The sequence below is a fragment of the Nycticebus coucang genome, chromosome 4 (genome assembly GCF_027406575.1).
Source record: "Nycticebus coucang isolate mNycCou1 chromosome 4, mNycCou1.pri, whole genome shotgun sequence".
Lineage (NCBI taxonomy): Eukaryota > Metazoa > Chordata > Mammalia > Primates > Lorisidae > Nycticebus > Nycticebus coucang.
This window is the reverse complement of record NC_069783.1, coordinates 71404821-71423088: the sequence shown is the minus strand read 5'-3', so window position 1 is coordinate 71423088 and position 18268 is coordinate 71404821. Positions and strand designations below refer to the sequence as shown.

The 18268-nt window shown below is 37.7% G+C and overlaps 1 protein-coding gene and 1 non-coding gene across 2 annotated transcripts in view; one reads left to right on the top strand and one right to left on the bottom strand.

Annotated features, from left to right (window-relative positions):
- Positions 1–18268, top strand: part of EXOC6B (exocyst complex component 6B) — a 782024-nt gene that overhangs the window by 150661 nt on the left and 613095 nt on the right. The window contains exon 6 of the mRNA XM_053587825.1: positions 14922–15126. Within this exon, the coding sequence (XP_053443800.1) occupies positions 14922–15126 (205 nt within the window). The remainder of the gene's footprint in view (positions 1–14921; positions 15127–18268) is intronic.
- On the bottom strand, positions 3989–4187 carry LOC128585323 (U2 spliceosomal RNA). Its single transcript, XR_008380029.1, has one exon. It is a non-coding gene; the product is annotated as a U2 spliceosomal RNA (small nuclear RNA).

The following is an 18268-nucleotide window of genomic DNA, read 5'->3' as shown; positions in this document are numbered from 1 at the left end:
AGTTTAAGAAATGTCCCTTCTATACCGATTTTCTTTTTCTTTTTTTTTTTTTTTTATTGTTGGGGATTCATTGAGGGTACAATAAGCCAGGTTACACTGATTGCAATTGTTAGGTAAAGTCCCTTTTGCAATCATGTCTTGCCCCCATAAAGTGTGACACACACCAAGGCCCCACCCCCCTCCCTCCTTCCCTCTTTCTGTTCCCCCCCCCATAACCATAATTGTCATTAATTGTCCTCATATCAAAATTGAGTACATAGGATTCATGCTTCTCCATTCTTGTGATGCTTTACTACGAATAATGTCTTCCACGTCCATCCAGGTTAATACAAAGGATGTAAAGTCTCCATTTTTTTTAATGGCTGAATAGTATTCCATGATATACATATACCACAGCTTGTTAATCCATTCCTGGGTTGGTGGGCATTTAGGCTGTTTCCACATTTTGGCGATTGTAAATTGAGCTGCAATAAGCAGTCTAGTACAAGTGTCCTTATGATAAAAGGATTTCTTTCCTTCTGGGTAGATGCCCAGTAATGGGATTGCAGGATCAAATGGGAGGTCTAGCTTGAGTGCTTTGAGGTTTCTCCATACTTCCTTCCAGAAATGTTCTACTAGTTTGCAGTCCCACCAGCAGTGTAAAAGTGTTCCCTTCTCTCCACATCCACGCCAGCATCTGCAGTTTTGAGATTTTGTGATGTGGGCCATTCTCACTGGGGTTAGATGATATCTCAGGGTTGTTTTGATTTGCATTTCTCTAATATATAGAGATGATGAACATTTTTTCCTGTGTTTGTTAGCCATTCGTCTGTCGTCTTTAGAGAAAGTTCTATTCATGTCTCTTGCCCATTGATATAAGGGATTGTTGGCTTTTTTCATGTGGATTAATTTGAGTTCTCTATAGATCCTAGTTATCAAGCTTTTGTCTGATTGAAAATATGCAAATATCCTTTCCCATTGTGTAGGTCGTCTCTTTGCTTTGGTTATTGTGTCCTTAGCTGTACAGAAGCTTTTCAGTTTAATGAAGTCCCATTTGTTTATTTTTGTTGTTGTTGCAATTGCCATGGCAGTCTTCTTCATGAAGTCTTTCCCCAGGCCAATATCTTCCAGTGTTTTTCCTATGCTTTCTTGGAGGATTTTTATTGTTTCATGCCTTAAATTTAAGTCCTTTATCCATCTTGAATCAATTTTTGTGAGTGGGGAAAGGTGTGGGTCCAGTTTCAGTCTTTTACATGTAGACATCCAGTTCTCCCAACACCATTTATTGAATAGGGAGTCTTTCCCCCAAGGTATGTTCTTGTTTGGTTTATCAAAGATTAGGTGGTTGTAAAATGTTAGTTTCATTTCTTGGTTTCCAATTCGATTCCAAGTGTCTATGTCTCTGTTTTTGTGCCAGTACCATGCTGTCTTGACCACTATGGCTTTGTAGTACAGACTAAAATCTGGTATGCTGATGCCCCCAGCTTTATTTTTGTTACAGAGAACTGCCTTAGCTATACGGGGTTTTTTCCAGTTCCATACAAAACGCAGAATCATTTTCTCCAAATCTTGAATTACGATGTTGGTATTTTGATAGGAATGGCATTGAATAGGTAGATTGCTTTGGGAAGTATAGACATTTTAACAATGTTGATTCTTCCCATCCATGAGCTTGGTATGTTCTTCCATTTTTTAATATTCTCTGCTATTTCCTTTCTGAGGATTTCATAGTTTTCTTTATAGAGGTCCTTCACCTCCTTCGTTAGGTATATTCCTAGGTATTTCATTTTCTTTGAGACTATGGTGAAGGGAGTTGTGTCCTTAATTAGCTTCTCATCTTGACTGTTATTGGTGTACACAAAGGCTACTGACTTGTGGACATTGATTTTATATTCTGAAACATTACTGTATTTTTTGATGACTTCTAGGAGTCTTGTGGTTGAGTCTTTGGGGTTCTCTAAGTATAAGATCCTGTCGTCAGCAAAGAGGGAGAGTTTGACCTCCTCTGCTCCCATTTGGATTCCCTTTATTTCCTTGTCTTGCCTAATTGTATTGGCTAGAACTTCCAGCACTATGTTGAATAGTAAAGGTGACAGAGGACAACCTTGTCTGGTTCCAGTTCTAAGAGGAAAAGCTTTGAGTTTTACTCCATTCAGTAAAATATTGGCTGTGGGTTTGTCATAGATAGCTTCAATCAGTTTTAGAAATGTGCCACCTATGCCTATACTCTTCAGTGTTCTAATTAGAAAAGGATGCTGGATTTTATCAAATGCTTTTTCTGCATCTATTGAGAGGATCATGTGATCTTTATTTTTGCCTCTGTTAATATGGTGGATAACGTTTATGGACTTGCGTATGTTAAACCAGCCTTGCATCCCTGGAATGAAGCCTACTTGATCATGATGAATGACTTTTTTGATGATAAGCTGTAATCTATTTCCTAGGAACTGACTATCTTTCTATCTCTAGCACAGAGAAAGGATTGAATATTTGTAATGATGATCTTTGGTTAGGAAAGGCACTAATATTTTCTTGCAGTAAAAGCTTTAATTTTTTGTACTCTAAATTTATAAAAGTTTCTTATCAAAGAATCAAAAATTACTTTCTTATCAAAGTAGCAAAATTTACTTTGCCTAGAATCAACATTCCTCTTCTCACTATTGCATTCAACCATGTGTAAGTTGTTCTGATCTTAGTTATTCAGTTTAAAGAATTATTTAGTCCTCTTTTCCTGCATTCTTCCCTGTTATTCTCTGCTTTTATTTACTTTATTTCCACTTTCATCTCTATTAGGTAGGGAGCCTGTGTGGGAGGAGGGGAAAGAATGAGCATATGTGCAAATGAAACTTAGGAATTTGGCTTTTGATTCAGTTTTAATAATATTTGGAAGTTGTCAAAAGGAACATGAAAATGTAGTTTTGGATTGCCAGAGCTACTAGAAGTTGTTTCTTTATTTTTGGTGTTTGGTATACAGGTGTTTAATTGGCTGTCATTCTTTAACCTGCTACTCATATTAAGAAAGACAAGAAATTTGAATAATCTTGTTTAGCTATTATAGTAGGAACATGTGTATGTTAGGGGAAGGGACAATGAAGAAATAAGATAACATTCTTTGTTACCAGGAAACACAGGGTTTTGTACTAATTAGCCTTGAAAAATGTGGAGCTATGTGACAGACCAGATGTTTTCAGCATGAGCCATGCATCTCATCAGAGAATGTGCCTTATGTCTGCAGGCAATGTTGATGGATTTTTCTCATTTTATAAACAATCTTCCAAAACATAACTAAACCCCAAAGTGTGTTTATCTTTTTAGCTTAATTTCTGGATTTCTATCCATTCTAAAGTTTCTCTCTAGAGGAACTGCATGTTATTGCACATAGTTCTTCATACCTAATTGTAGTATAAACACCCTTCTGTTTACATTAAACCATGTGAATTGTATTGTTCTTGAGCCTTTAAAATTTTAATAAAAGCAACTATTTCAGATTTAACTATGATTGTACTTTTCTTTCTAAATTTAGAAGGAATACATGTTTCTTCCCTCCTTTTATTTGCACTAAGATTTTATTTTTGGAATACATGAAGGAAAACAAGAAAAAAAATAGAACAAGTAAAAACAGTCTCTAGTCTTTAATGTCCATAGTACTGAGTTCATTGGAACAAGAAAAACTTAAGTTTGTGCTGTGAAAATCACTCTTAAAGTCCAAAATACAGTTGTAACTCTTTTTTATTTATTGAGATGGAACTGAATTTTTCCTATACTCTAAGTATATCATGGGAAATATGGAAATTAAAAGTATGAAGAAGAAAATTTATCTCTCATAATGTTACTGTTCAAGGAAAGGAACTTAATGGTTAACATTTTTGTTTATTTCTTTCTGAACTTTTTTTTGTGTGTGTATTATGTGATATACATATATTGCATCATATATTCATAATTTATACATGTGTACATATTTATAATTTTAAAAATGATTATGATTATACTTGTCAGATATATTTTTTTTAATTGGAGCACTATTTTTGGAGGTACTGTAATGCCAGGTTAATGTGTACAGTGGATGAAACAGGCTCCCATTTCATCTCCCTGCTTCAAAAATCTATTTCATGTGTTATCCTCTGATAGACGTTGCGTCAGAAATTAAACTTATGAGAATAGATGCTATACTTAATCTTAGTCAGAAGTCTAGAAGGCTGAGAAGTGATAAGATCTAGTTTGTGAAATAATTTTCAGTTGCTAATATTGTAAAGATTTTCTTTTTTTTTTAGTATTTTACTACCATGACATATCATAATGTGGAAATTTAACCAATTCCTTGTTATTAGACATCTAGGTTAGTTTTTTTTTTGGCTAATATAGCTTTACAATTTTTGTTTTTGCCTAATATAAATAGCTTATACATACTTTTGTACATCTCATTTCTGTTTTAGAAATGCATTTGTTTAGAATAGTTGTTTTACTAAAATCTTCATTGTAAACTTGTGTCATTAATAAAAATTTGCTTGCCAGCAGGGTGTGAATTCCCATTCATTGAAACCCTTGACATAATATACATGATTGTTTAAGAAATCTTTGTCAGTTTGAGTGACAAAATTATGTTTTTTATTTGTGTTACCGCATGTATAAGTTCAACTTCTTATTTTATACGTTGGCCCTTTTTTCATTCTTTTTGTGACTTTTCTTTGTTCATTGGCTTAAAAAAAAACAACTCAAGTTTATTGATCCTTTATATACGTTACAAAAAATCTTTTTTAGTTTTTTGTTTCTTCTTTATTCTTATTATGTTCTTCTCATTAATAACATTTTGTTTTTACCTTACCAACTTTATCAATCTTATTTTTATTTGTCCTCTTATGCTTACACATGTAGAAGCTTTACTACCTAGCAGATAATATCCTTTTTATTATTAAGAATTGTTCCTCTGTATTATTAGTAATATTTGTTGTCTTAAAGTCTCTTGTATCTTATATTAATGTAGCCATTTCAACTCTTTTATGGTTACTTTTTTGTATGGTGTATCTTCTTCCATCTTTTTTTTTTTTTTTCTTCTTCTATCTTTTATTTGCAACTTGTTTGTGTCTTTGAATTTAAAGTGTGTTTCTTGTAGATAATATGGATCCACATATTGGATTGGATTATGCTTTTAAAATCCTGTCTTGACAATGTGTGCCTTCTGCTTGGTGTATTTAATCCATTCACATTTAATGTTATTACTGTGATGGCTGGATTTTGCTTTTTGTTTCTGTACATTTTTCACGTCTTTTTTATATTTCTTTTTTGCTCGCTTCTTTTGCATTAATTTTGTAGTATACTGTTTTAATTCTTTTGTTGATTTTTAAACGATATAGTTTTTTTTTTGAGACAAAGTCTCATTTTTCACCCTTGGTAGAGTGCCATGGCATCATTGCTCAACAACAACCTCAAATTTTTGGGCGATTCTCTTGCCTCAGCCTACTGAGTAGCTGGGATTATAGGTGCCACAGTCCCCGGCTATTTTTAGAGATGGAGTCCATTCCTCAGGCTGGTCTTGAACTCCTGAGCTCAAGCAATCCACCTACCTCGACCTCCCAGAATGCTAGGATTACATATGTGAGCCACCATGCCTGGCCCACATGATAGATATTTTTGATTTTTTTAAAGGTTGCTTTATGGATTGTATTATGCATCTTAACTTATCACAGTCTTCTGTAGGTTATTGCTGATACAAATTTGTTATAGTAGTTGTTGTCATTCAACATACTCCATTTCTTTCCTTATCTTTTGTGCTACTATTTTTACATAAATTGCATTTATGTATCTTATAAACCAAATAATACAGTGTTGTAATCATCACTTTTTAAAAAATCTTTTAAAGAAGTTATGAAAAGAGAAAAAATATCTTTATTCAATCTTTTATATTTAGCATTTATTTACTATTTCCTGTGGACTTCATTTCTTTCTGTGAATCAAGTTACCATATGCTGTCATTTCCTTTAGTATTTCTTTTTTTCTTTACGTCAGAATTCTTTTTTTGTTTTTTTTTTTATTGTTGGGGATTCATTGAGGGTACAATAAGCCAGGTTAAACAATCAAGCTTTTGTCTGATTGCAATTGTTAGGTAAAGTCCCTCTTGCAATCATGTCTTGCCCCCATAAAGTGGGACACACACCAGGGCCTCACCGCCCTACCTCTGTCCCACTTTCTGCTTTTCCTCCCCCCCCATAACCTTAATTGTCATTAATTGTCCTCATATCAAAATTGACATTTTAACAATGTTGATTCTTCCCATCCCTGAGCATGGTATGTTCTTCCATTTGTTAATATCCTCTGCTATTTCCTTTCTGAGGATTTCATAGTTTTCTTTATAGAGCTCCTACACCTCCTTCGTTAGGTATATTCCTAGGTATTTCATTTTCTTTGAAACTATGGTGAAGGGAGTTGTGTCCTTAATTAGCTTCTCATCTTGACTGTTATTTCTGTATACAAAGGCTACTGACATAGGATTCATGCTTCTCCATTCTTGTGATGCTTTACTAAGAATAATGTCTTCCACTTCCATCCAGGTTAATACGAAGGATGTAAAGTCTCCATTTTTTTAAATAGCTGAATAGTATTCCATGGTATACGTATACCACAGCTTGTTAATCCATTCCTGGGTTGGTGGGCATTTAGGCTGTTTCCACATTTTGGCAATTGTAAATTGAGCTGCAGTAAACAGTCTAGTACAAGTGTCCTTATGATAAAAGGATTTTTTTCCTTCTGGGTAGATGCCAGTAATGAGATTGCAGGATCAAATGGGAGGTCTAGCTTGAGTGCTTTGAGGTTTCTCCATACTTCCTTCCAGAAAGGTTGTACTAGTTTGCAGTCCCACCAGCAGTGTAAAAGTGTTCCCTTCTCTCCACATCCACGCCAGCATCGGCAGTTTTGAGATATTGTGATATGGGCCATTCTCGCTGGGGTTAGATGATATCTCAGGGTTGTTTTGATTAGCATTTCTCTAATATATAGAGATGACGGACATTTTTTCATGTGTTTGTTAGCTATTCGTCTGTCATGTTTAGAGAAGGTTCTATTCATGACTCTTGCCCATTGATCTATGGGATTGTGGGCTTTTTTCATGTGGATTAATTTGCGTTCTCTATTGATCCTAGTTATCAAGCTTTTGTCTGATTGAAAATATGCAAATATCCTTTCCCATTGTGTAGGTCGTCTCTTTGCTTTGGTTATTGTCTCCTTAGCTGTACAGAAGCTTTTCAGTTTAATGAAGTCCCATTTGTTTATTTTTGTTGTTGTTGCAATTGCTATGGCAGTCTTCTTCATGAAGTCTTTCCCCAGGCCAATATCTTCCAGTGTTTTTCCTATGCTTTCTTGGAGGATTTTTATTGTTTCATGCCTTAAATTTAAGTCCTTTATCCATCTTGAGTCAATTTTTGTAAGTGGGGAAAGGTGTGGGTCCAGTTTCAGTCTTTTACATGTAGACATCCAGTTCTCCCAACACCATTTATTGAATAGGGAGTCTTTCCCCCAAGGTATGTTCTTGTTTGGTTTATCGAAGATAAGGTGGTTGTAAGATGTTAGTTTCATTTCTTGGTTTTCAATTTGATTCCAAGTGTCTATGTCTCTGTTTTTGTGCCAGTACCATGCTGTCTTGAGCACTATGGCTTTGTAGTACAGACTAAGATCTGGTATGCTGATGCCCCCAGCTTTATTTTTATAACTAAGAACTGCCTTAGCTACACCGGGTTTTTTCTGGTTCCATACAAAACGCAGAATCATTTTCTCTACATCTTGAAAGTATGATGTTGATATTTTGATAGGAATGGCATTGAATAGGTAGATTGCTTTGGGAAGTATAGACATTTTAACAATGTTGATTCTTCCCATCCCTGAGCATGGTATGTTCTTCCATTTGTTAATATCCTCTGCTATTTCCTTTCTGAGGATTTCATAGTTTTCTTTATAGAGCTCCTACACCTCCTTCGTTAGGTATATTCCTAGGTATTTCATTTTCTTTGAAACTATGGTGAAGGGAGTTGTGTCCTTAATTAGCTTCTCATCTTGACTGTTATTTCTGTATACAAAGGCTACTGACTTGTGGACATTGATTTTATATCCTGAAACATTACTGTATTTTTTGATGACTTCTAGGTGTCTTGTGGTTGAGTCTTTGGGGTTCTCTAAGTATAAGATCCTGTCGTCAGCAAAGAGGGAGAGTTTGACCTCCTCTGCTCCCATTTGGATTCCCTTTATTTCCTTGTCTTGCCTAATTGTATTGGCTAGAACTTCCAGCACTATGTTGAATAGTAAAGGTGACAGAGGACAACCTTGTCTGGTTCCAGTTCTAAGAGGAAAAGCTTTGAGTTTTACTCCATTCAGTAAAATATTGGCTGTGGGTTTGTCATAGATAGCTTCAATCAGTTTTAGAAATGTGCCACCTATGCCTATACTCTTCAGTGTTCTAATTAGAAAAGGATGCTGGATTTTATCAAATGCTTTTTCTGCATCTATTGAGAGGATCATGTGATCTTTATTTTTGCCTCTGTTAATATGGTGGATAACGTTTATGGACTTGCGTATGTTAAACCAGCCTTGCATCCCTGGGATGAAGCCAACTTGATCATAATGAATGATGTTTTTTTTTTTTTTTTTTGATGAATGACTTTTTTGATGATAAGCTGTAATCTATTGGCTAGGATTTTGTTGAGAATTTTTGCATCTATATTGATGAGTAAGATTGGTCTGAAATTCTCCTTTTTGGGTGGGTCTTTTCCTGGTTTTGGTATCAGGGTGATGTTTGCTTCATAGAATGTGTTGGGGAAGATTCCTTCTTCCTCAATATTTTGGAATAATTTCTGCAGTACAGGAATAAGCTCTTCCTTGAATGTTTGATAGAATTCTGGTGTGAAGCCATCTGGATCAGGGCATTTTTTGGTTAGAAGATTTTTTATTGTTTCTTTGATCTCAGTGCTTGAAATTGGTCTGTTCAGGAGCTCTGTTTCTTCCTGGCTAAGTCTAGGGAGAGGGTGTGATTCTAAATATTTATCCATTTACTTCACATTGTCAAATTTCTGGGCATAGAGTTTCTGGTAGTATTCAGAGATGATCTCTTGTATCTCTGTGGGATCAGTTATTTCCCCTTTATCATTTCTGATTGAGGTTACTAAAGATTTTACTTTTCTATTCCTTGTTAGTCTGGCCAATGGTTTATTTATTTTAGGTATTTTTTCAAAAAACCAACTCATTGTTTCATTTATTTTCTGAATGATTCTTTGTTTTCAATTTCATTGATCTCTGATTTGATTTTGGATATTTCTTCTCTTCTACTGAGTTTAGGCTTAGATTGTTCTTCTTTTTCCAATTCCATAAGATGGCTTGTGAGATTGTTGATGGGCTCTCTTTCTGTTTTTCGAATGTAGGCATCTAAAGCGATGAATTTTCCTCTCAAAACTGCTTTTGCAGTATCCCACAGGTTTTGGTAGCTTGTGTCTTCATTGTTGTTATGCTCAAGGAAGTTAATGATTTCCTGTTTATTTCTTCCTGCACCCACCTGTTATTCAACAGAAGAGTGTTTAATTTCCATGCCTTTGTGTGGGGTCGAGCGTTTTTGTTAGAGTTGAGTTCCACCTTTAGTGCCTTATGGTCTGAGAAGATACTAGGTAAAATTTCAATTCTTTAGATTATGTTGATATTTGTTTTGTGTCCCAGGATATGATCAATTTTGGAGAATGTTCCATGGGGTGATGAAAAGAATGTATATTCTTTATCTTTGAGATGGAGTGTTCTATATGCGTCTATCAAGCACAGTTGTTCCAGGGTCTCAATTAAATCTCTTACATCTTTGTTGAATTTCTGTTTAGAGGATCTTTCCAGCTGTGTAAGAGGAGTGTTAAAGTCCCCTGTTATTATGGTATTATCAGTTATCGTATTGCTCAGACTGAGTAAGGTCTGTTTCAAGAATCTGGGAGCATTTAAATTGGGTGCATAAATATTTAGAATTGAAACGTCTTCTTGTTGTATTTTTCCCTTGACCAATACAAAGTGACCATCTTTGTCTTTTTTGACTTTAGTTGCTTTAAATCCACATGTATCTGAAAATAAGAATGCAACTCCTCTTTTCTTCTGAATTCCATTTGCCTGAAAAATTGTCTTCCAACCCTTGACTTGGAGCTTTAATTTGTCTTTTGAAGCCAGGTGTGTTTCTTGCAGACAGCAAATGAATGGCTTGTGTTTTTTAATCCAGTCAGCCAATCTATGTCTCTTCAGTGGGGAATTCAAGCCATTAAATTTATTGAGATAATTGATAAGTGTGGTAGTATTCTATTCATCTTATTTTGTGAGAGTCCATTGCTTAGTTTTATCTTTTGCATCAGTGTGGAGGTTAGGTTCTGTCCTTTAATTTCTGAGTTCTTACTTTGCTGCTGATCTATTGTGGTGGTCAGTGTGCAGAACAGGTTGAAGTATTTCCTGTAGAGCTGGTCTAGTTGTGGCGAATTTCCTCAATGTTTGTATATCCGTAAATGATTTGATTTCTCCATCAATTTTTAAGCTTAGCTTAGGGTACAGAATTCTGGGTTGGAAATTGTTCTGTTTAAGTAGATTAAAGATAGATGACCATTGTCTTCTTGCTTGGAACGTTTTATTAGAGAAGTCTGCGGTTACTATCATGGATTTGCCCCTGTAGGTGAACTGGCGCTTACTCCTGGCAGCTTGCAGAATCTTTTCTTTTGTCTTGACTTTGGACAGGTTCATCACAATGTGTCTTGGAGAAGCTCGGTTAGAGTTGAGGCGACCTGGGGTCCGATATCCCTCTGAAAGCAGTGTGTCAGAATCTTTGGTGATATTTGGGAAATTTTCTTTTATAATATTCTCTAGTATGGCTTCCATTCCTCTGGGGCATTCTTCTTCTGCTTCTGGAATTCCTATAACTCGTATGTTGGAATGCTTCATAAAGTCCCATAATTCTGACAGTGAACGTTCTGCTTTCTCTCTCTTCTTTTCTGCCTCTTTAACTATCTGAGTTATCTCAAAAACTTTGTCTTCTACCTCTGAAATTCTTTCTTCTGCATGGTCTAACCTGTTGCTGATACTTTCCATTGCATCTTTAAGTTTCCTGATTGACTGTTTCAGTTCCTTTAGCTCTGCTATATCCTTTTTATATTCTTCATATCGTTCATCTCTTATTTGATTGTGTTTTTGGATTTCCTTTTGGTTATTTTCCACTTTATTAGCAGTTTCCTTCATTGTTTCCATCATTTCTTTCATTGTTTTCAACATGTGTATTCTAAATTCCCTTTCTGTCATTCCTAACTTTTCTTTATAGGTGGAATGCTCTGCAGTAGCTACCTCATGGTCCCTTGGCGCGGTTGTTTTGGACTGGTTCTTCATGTTGCCTGGAGTTTTCTGCTGATTCTTCCTCAGGAGTGATTTCTTTTATCTGTTTCCTTGCCCTTATTTTCCTTTCACTTCCTCTTGCTTTTTAAGTTCTCGTGCCTGTGGTCTAAGGGTTTGATCAGTCCTTATGGTACAGTACCAGAAGGGTGGGAAGGTTGAAGAGCAAGAAAGGGATGAAAAGAAAGGAGGACCGAGTGATAAGAAAAAAAAAATAGAGAAAGGAGAGGGGTTGGGTAAAAGGAATATTGACATAAGGAAGAGAGACACAGAAAGAGGGAGACAGAGCAACATAGGTGTACAGTAAGGTACTTTGATACAGCTTTAAAGAAAACCCACCTTCGGTGTGTGCCCAGTTGGGTGCTTCCCTTGAGGTCAGCAGCTCTTTGCTAACCTGGTCATACACAGTACCGTACCTCCACCAAGTAGAGAGGAAAGACAAAAATGCTATAAATCAAACCAAAACAAGCAAATAGAAAACTTTATGGTATAAAATTGGGTGAAAAACCAATTAATGGCGGTAGAAACACTAGCAAAAATGAAGTTCTAGTTATTGAAAAAGGCAGCAATGGGAAATTATAATTAAACTAGACAAATTGATAAAGAAAAAAGATCTGTACGGAAAAGGTTGAAATTAAAAAACAAAACAACATCAACAACATCAAAATAAAGAAAAAAACAACCAAACGAAAAAAAAACACAACCAAAAACAAAGCAGTATGTATACGTTATTGAATATTGTCTGGGCAACATGTGGTCTTCTGGGGTATGGGATGTTAATCACAGTTCTGATACGACTGGAGGCTGCTGATTTCTCAAACCCCAGCAGGTAGATACCCTAAATCTCTCTTCAGCCCCCTTAAAAGGCACTTTGAACTTGTAACCTTGCTGAGCAGAAGCTTTCCCAGGAAAGTGCTTGTCGCTGGAATCACTGCTGAAGTGGCTATCCACTTACCCAGTGTTCCAAAACCAGTCTCACTCTGTCCCTGAGGGTTAGGGCTGCAAGGCGGCTCAGACCCCACTCTTAGGCTACTCGGTTGCTAGGTTACCAGCTCCCACCCAGATTCTAGCTCTGCAACCCTGAGGGTGGAGTTCGCCGGGACAAATCGCTCACAATGGCTCCTTGTGGCCCACCGCCAAACACTATTAGCTCCGTCTGGCTTAGCGGCTCAGACTGGGGCCCTAGACAATGGCCAAAGTTCTCCGCATTCCCGCTCAGGCTCTCCCCAAGGCAGTTCAACTGAGTGCCAAGTTCAAAGACACCAAAACAGTTCACAGGTAAGGCCTTTCCGGTTTGCAGTCTTGCTGCTACTGAATTTACAGTTGCGGGAGGGTTTAGACCGATTGAACACATGCGAACACTTGCTGTTTTTCCCATGTTTTAGTCCTCCTCTTGGGGTCCAGTAGTCTCTCGCTGACTCCCTGTATCCTCACAGGGGTGATGATAGGTAGATCCCACCAGCCAGAGATGCCTGGAGTCCTATCTCCCCAGACTCACGGTGCCCAGATGCAAGGAAGCTGTTACTCGTTCGCCATCTTGCTCTCTCTCCTCACCTTTAGTATTTCTTGTAAGGCAGATCTGCTAGCAAGGTATCCTCTTTGTTTATCTGGAAATGTATTATATTTCACTTTCATTTTTAAATAGTCATCATCTGATGAATTTTTCTTTTTTTTTTTGAGTTAGAGTCTCACTTGTCACCCTCAGGAGAGTGGCATCATAGCTCACAGCAACCTCCAACTCTTGGGCTCAAGGGATTCTCTTTTCTCAGCCTCCCGAGTAGCTGGGACTACAGGTACCCACCACAACGCCTGGTTATATTTAGAGATGGGGTCTCGTTGTTGCTCAGGCTGGCCTTAAATCTGTGAGCTCAGGGCAATCCACCTGCCTCGGCCTCCCAGAGTGCCAGGATTACAGGCATGAACCACTGCACCCAGCCGTCATCTGATGATTGATTAGAGGTTGTGCTTCAATAAATTCAAGCCAATAAGATTTTTACTCTTTGCCAGTGGATTTGTATGTGGCTAAGGAAGTACATTAAAGGTTTAGGCGCGCCTGTAATCCCAGCACTCTGGGCGGCCAAGGCAGGTGGATTGCCTTAGCTCACAGGTTTGAGACCAACCTGAGCAAGAATAAGACCCTGTCTCTAAAAATAGCTGGGTGTTATGGCAGGCACCTATAGTCCATCTACTTGGTGCTATGATGCCATGGCACTCTACGAGGAGGTCAATAAACTGAGACTTTGTCTCAAAAAAAAAATAAATAAATAAAATAAAAGTTAGGCAGTTTCCAAGTCTGTCTGGTCCAGACCTTCAAAGGTCTCCTATATGTCTGTCTGCCTACAAACCTAGTAAGCTAAGGATATGGGTAATGTTTAGGTCCTTTTAGGTGTCCTTTGCATGTGTGTGTAGTCCTTTAATCAGCTAGAGACTTGCGGAGAGCTTATCAAGCCATTCTATAGGTCTCTTATTTCTACAACCTTCCTAGAAAATTTCTGATTGGTTTCCAGTTTGTTTTATGCCAACCTAGATTGCAACTTTAGGACAATAGAACTGGAGGTTTCATTTATTTATTTTTTACTGAATTTGTTACTTTTACTAACAGTTCCACTTGATAAGGGTTTTTCACCCTCTGTTCCAAATTATGTTAGCTCCTAATATCAGAGAAGCTGCTGGTTTTCATGACTAGCCAGGGCCAATGACCCAGGGCAGAGAAATTGAAGAGGCAGGGTGATGGAGGTAGAATACTGCAGAGCCCCATGGTGAGTCATTTTCATGAATTAACAGTTCTTGGTTTGTGGTTGTTCTTTGGTCAGTTTCCAGGGCCCTGAAAATGGTTATTTTGGATAGTTTAGTCTATTTTACATTTGTTTTGGGGGTAGATTTTCCAAGTTCTTCCCTCTGCCATAGTTGGAAGTTTAGCCTTGGCTACTACTACTTCGTTTTGTTTTGGGGGGGTGGGGGGGGCTACTTCATATGGAATGATTTTTTTGGCATTTAGATGATCATTTTTAAATTTTCTTTGTTTTTTATGTTTCATTGGTAGATATTCTGAGTTTTATGCATTCTTCGGATAAAATCTTTTTTGAGATGGGCACCAGGGCTCACACCAGCAATCCCAGCACTTGGGAGTCTGAGGTGGGGGCATCAATTGAAGCCAGGAGTTGTAGACCAGCCTGAACATAAGTTAGACCTTGTCTCTAAAAGTAAAAAACAATTAGCTGAGCTTGATGGTGTGAACCTATAGTCCTAGCTACTTAAGAGACTGAGGTAGAGGATTGTGTGATCTAGGAGTTTGAGGTTGCAGTAAAGCGTGGTGATGCACTGTAACTTTTGGTGACAGAGTGAGATCTTGTTACAAAAAAAAATTATTTTTCATTATAATTTACTAGTCTTTGAAAACATATTGTTTTAATAATTTGATATTTTTAATAGGTATTTTTATTAAAAATTGATACTGAATTTGTCTTAAGGTACAGGGAAAACCAAATAAGGCTAGACATATTGTCTGAAGAATATATCTGTAACCCTAAAGAAGACTGAGTTGAGCTAAAGGTGATTAATTCCTTTTGTAGGCATTATCCTGCCCTGAAAACTCTGGAACATCTAGAGCATACCTATCTGCCGCAAGTAAGCCATTATCGATTCTGCAAAGTGATGGTGGATAACATTCCGAAGCTTCGAGAGGAAATAAAGGATGTCTCTATGTCTGATCTCAAAGATTTTCTGGAGAGCATCCGCAAGCATTCAGACAAAATTGGAGAGACTGCCATGAAGCAAGTAGGTCTTGGATTTATGATAGGTTTTCCAATGGCTTTGCGAGTACTCAGTTAAACACAGGGTTCTCTGTGCCAAGGGTCTTAATTGTTTCTTATCATTTTAGGGAAATCTTTCATCTTTATGGAAACATAGGATTAAAACTATTTTTTATTTTTTAACAAAGCGGTTTTGCTCTATGGATGTTCAGTAAATACTGACTGAGAATGATGGTTTATATTGGAGATTTGAAGAAATTTTTCTGTTATTTGAATACTTCCCTTGACTTTGGATAAAACTTGAAGCTCAAGATGTTTCAAAGTTCTCCTTTTAGTTAATGACCTAAATTATGTTGCAAGTGCCTTTGGCTGATTGTTTACTATGTAAAGAAAGATGTCATGTTATGTATGGATATTTATAATTTTTAACAGGTGTCATGAAAAAAGGCTAATCGGGCAATGGTATGAATTATGATCACAGAAAGGGCTTTCTTCCCACTTATACATTAACAAATGTGTTAGAAGTATTTAGATTTTAAAAAATATCTTTATCTTTCAGTCACCAAAGCCTTGAGGAACATCTAAATTTGTTTTGTCTTTTGTGAATGAAAGAGCAGTAATGATTTGTAATAATACTTGTTCTTTTGAAGTTTATCACATTGATTTTATTAAAATTTCTCAATATATTTGATGATGTAGCCTACAACAATAAATTGAAAAAATTCAGTTGCTTATGGAGAGAGTATTTGTTTTATAAACAACAGAGTGTTTAAATAGGTCATTTGTATTTTTATCATTCTATTGGAAATGAGGGAATAGATTAGATTTTGAATCATATTTTAGGTCTCAGCTGTCCCTGATAATCTATTCAAGGGTAGACCTATGATGTTTACTTGATGTAGTAAAAGAAATTTGCCACTTACCCTTTCCTAGATGAATATAGATATTTACCATCCCATTCTTCTTTTAAATTTGATTATTGTTATATTTTACAAAATGCAGGGTTTAAAACTAGTTGAGATCTCTCTAGTGCTGCCATTGCTACCTGACTAACAGTGTATCAGCTACCCCAGTTGGACCTGGACAGAGTGACAGCTCCAGCCACTGCAACTCCCTAGAAGGGCTCCACACATCATCTTAGCCTCACCAGTTGTGGGTGGCCCAGCCCCTGTAGCCCAGGGAGCCAGACTGCTGCTGGCTGCAGTCCCACAACCAACTCAGGCATAAGCCAAGACCCCGGACTGGCTCAGGCACCTGCCAAGGTTCTGTGTCTTGCTCAGGCATCTGCCAAGGTCTTGTGACCCACACAGGTACATTCCAAGTTACCACAACCCATCCTACCACTGGTTGTAGTGCCATGACATGCTCAGCATCAATCAAGATTCCAGGACCTGACTCACTGCTAGCTGTCATCCTGTGTTATGCTCAGGTACCTTTAAGGTCCTGCAAACTGCATAGTTGCTAGCCACAACCCAGGTGCCTGCCAACATCCTATACCACACGTAGGTACCTGCCAAAATACCAAGAGCAAACCAGGCACTAGTCAAAATCTGGTGACATGTCCAGGCACTGGTCAAGGTCCCTGCCCCATTGCTGTCTGCAGTCCCACAAACTCATCAGCCAAGGTCATAATACCCACTTTTGTGGAGAAGAGACTTGTCCCAACCTCTGCCAAAGTTTTTAACAGCAGCCTGGGGAGCAACCCACCAATCTGCATGGATATCCCCTAACACTGGCTTGGACTGTGACAACACAGGGAGATAGGATGATGAAGGGGAATAATTGTGTTACAGGCTCTCAGCGCATCCTCTCCTGCTGGATCAGTCTTCTGGAGTAGAACACAAAAGTGCTATCCAGGGATTTCTCCTTCTTCTTACTAAGTAGGAGAGTTCCCAGCAAAGGTGAACGGGTGCTTCACAAACCTATCAGTCCTATGCTAAGAGAAGAGAGCATAGGACTCTTCAGATGAGAAGAAACTGGGAAAGGAATTCTCGCAATATTAAAAAATAAGCTAGTTGGACACCCTAAAAGGATCACAATAGATCCATAGCAATGGACCCCAACCAGAAGAAACTGTTGAATGTCAGAAATGGAATTCAGAATATGGATGCCAAACAAGATGAATGGAATTGTAAAGAAAGTTGAAAAACAAAACAATGGGGTGGCACCTGTGGCTCAGTGACTAGGGTGCCCGCCTCATATACCGAGGGTGGTGGGTTCAAACCCAGCCCCGGCCAAACTGCAACAAAAAAATAGCTGGGCGTTGTGGCAGGCGCCTGTAGTCCCAGCTGCTCGGGAGGCTGAGCAGGAGAATCACAGAAGCCCAAGAGCGGGAGGTTGCTGTGAGTCCTGTGACATCATGGCACTCTACTGAGGGTGGTAAAGTGAGACTCTGTTTCTACCAAAAAAAAAAAAAAAAAAAAACAATGAAACAACAACAGAAATCTCAGCACATTCATGAAAATATGTGAAAAACTCACTAAAGAGACACATAACATTAGAAAGCATATATCATAAAGAAATGAAAGAGTCATTTAGGGCAGTGGTTCTCAACCTTCCTAATGCTGCAAGCCTTTAATATAGTTCCTGTGGGTTATGACCCATAGGTTGAGGACCACTGATTTAGGGAATTATAAATTGCAGCAGGCGAGGCCAAGCAGAAGAATCTCAGAGGTTGAAGATAAAGTTTTTCAACTAACCCAGTCAGTCGAAGACACAGCGGGGTGGGGGTGGGGGGTGGGGGGGAGGGAGAAGAAGAATGAGCAATCACACAGAGAAATATGAAACTATATGAAATGAGCCAATATATAAATTATAGGTATCACAGCGGGAGGAAAAGAAAATGCAAGGAAAACCTAGTTGAGGGAATTTTTGTAGAGAATTTAGCTAATATTGCCAGAGATTCAGATATCCACATACAAAATGGTCATCAAACACTGGAAAGATTCAGGCGAACAGAACATATCTAAGATACTTAATCAGCACCTGGCCAATGTCAAAATGAAGAAGATAAGACAAAAGCAAAAACTAACCTACAAAGGAAAACCCAGAAGGCAAACAGCAGACTTCTCAGCACAGACCTTACATGACAGAAGGGATTGGGGACCCGTTTTTAGTCTTCTTAAACAGAGTGACTTCCAGCCAAGAATTTTGTATACTGCAGAAAT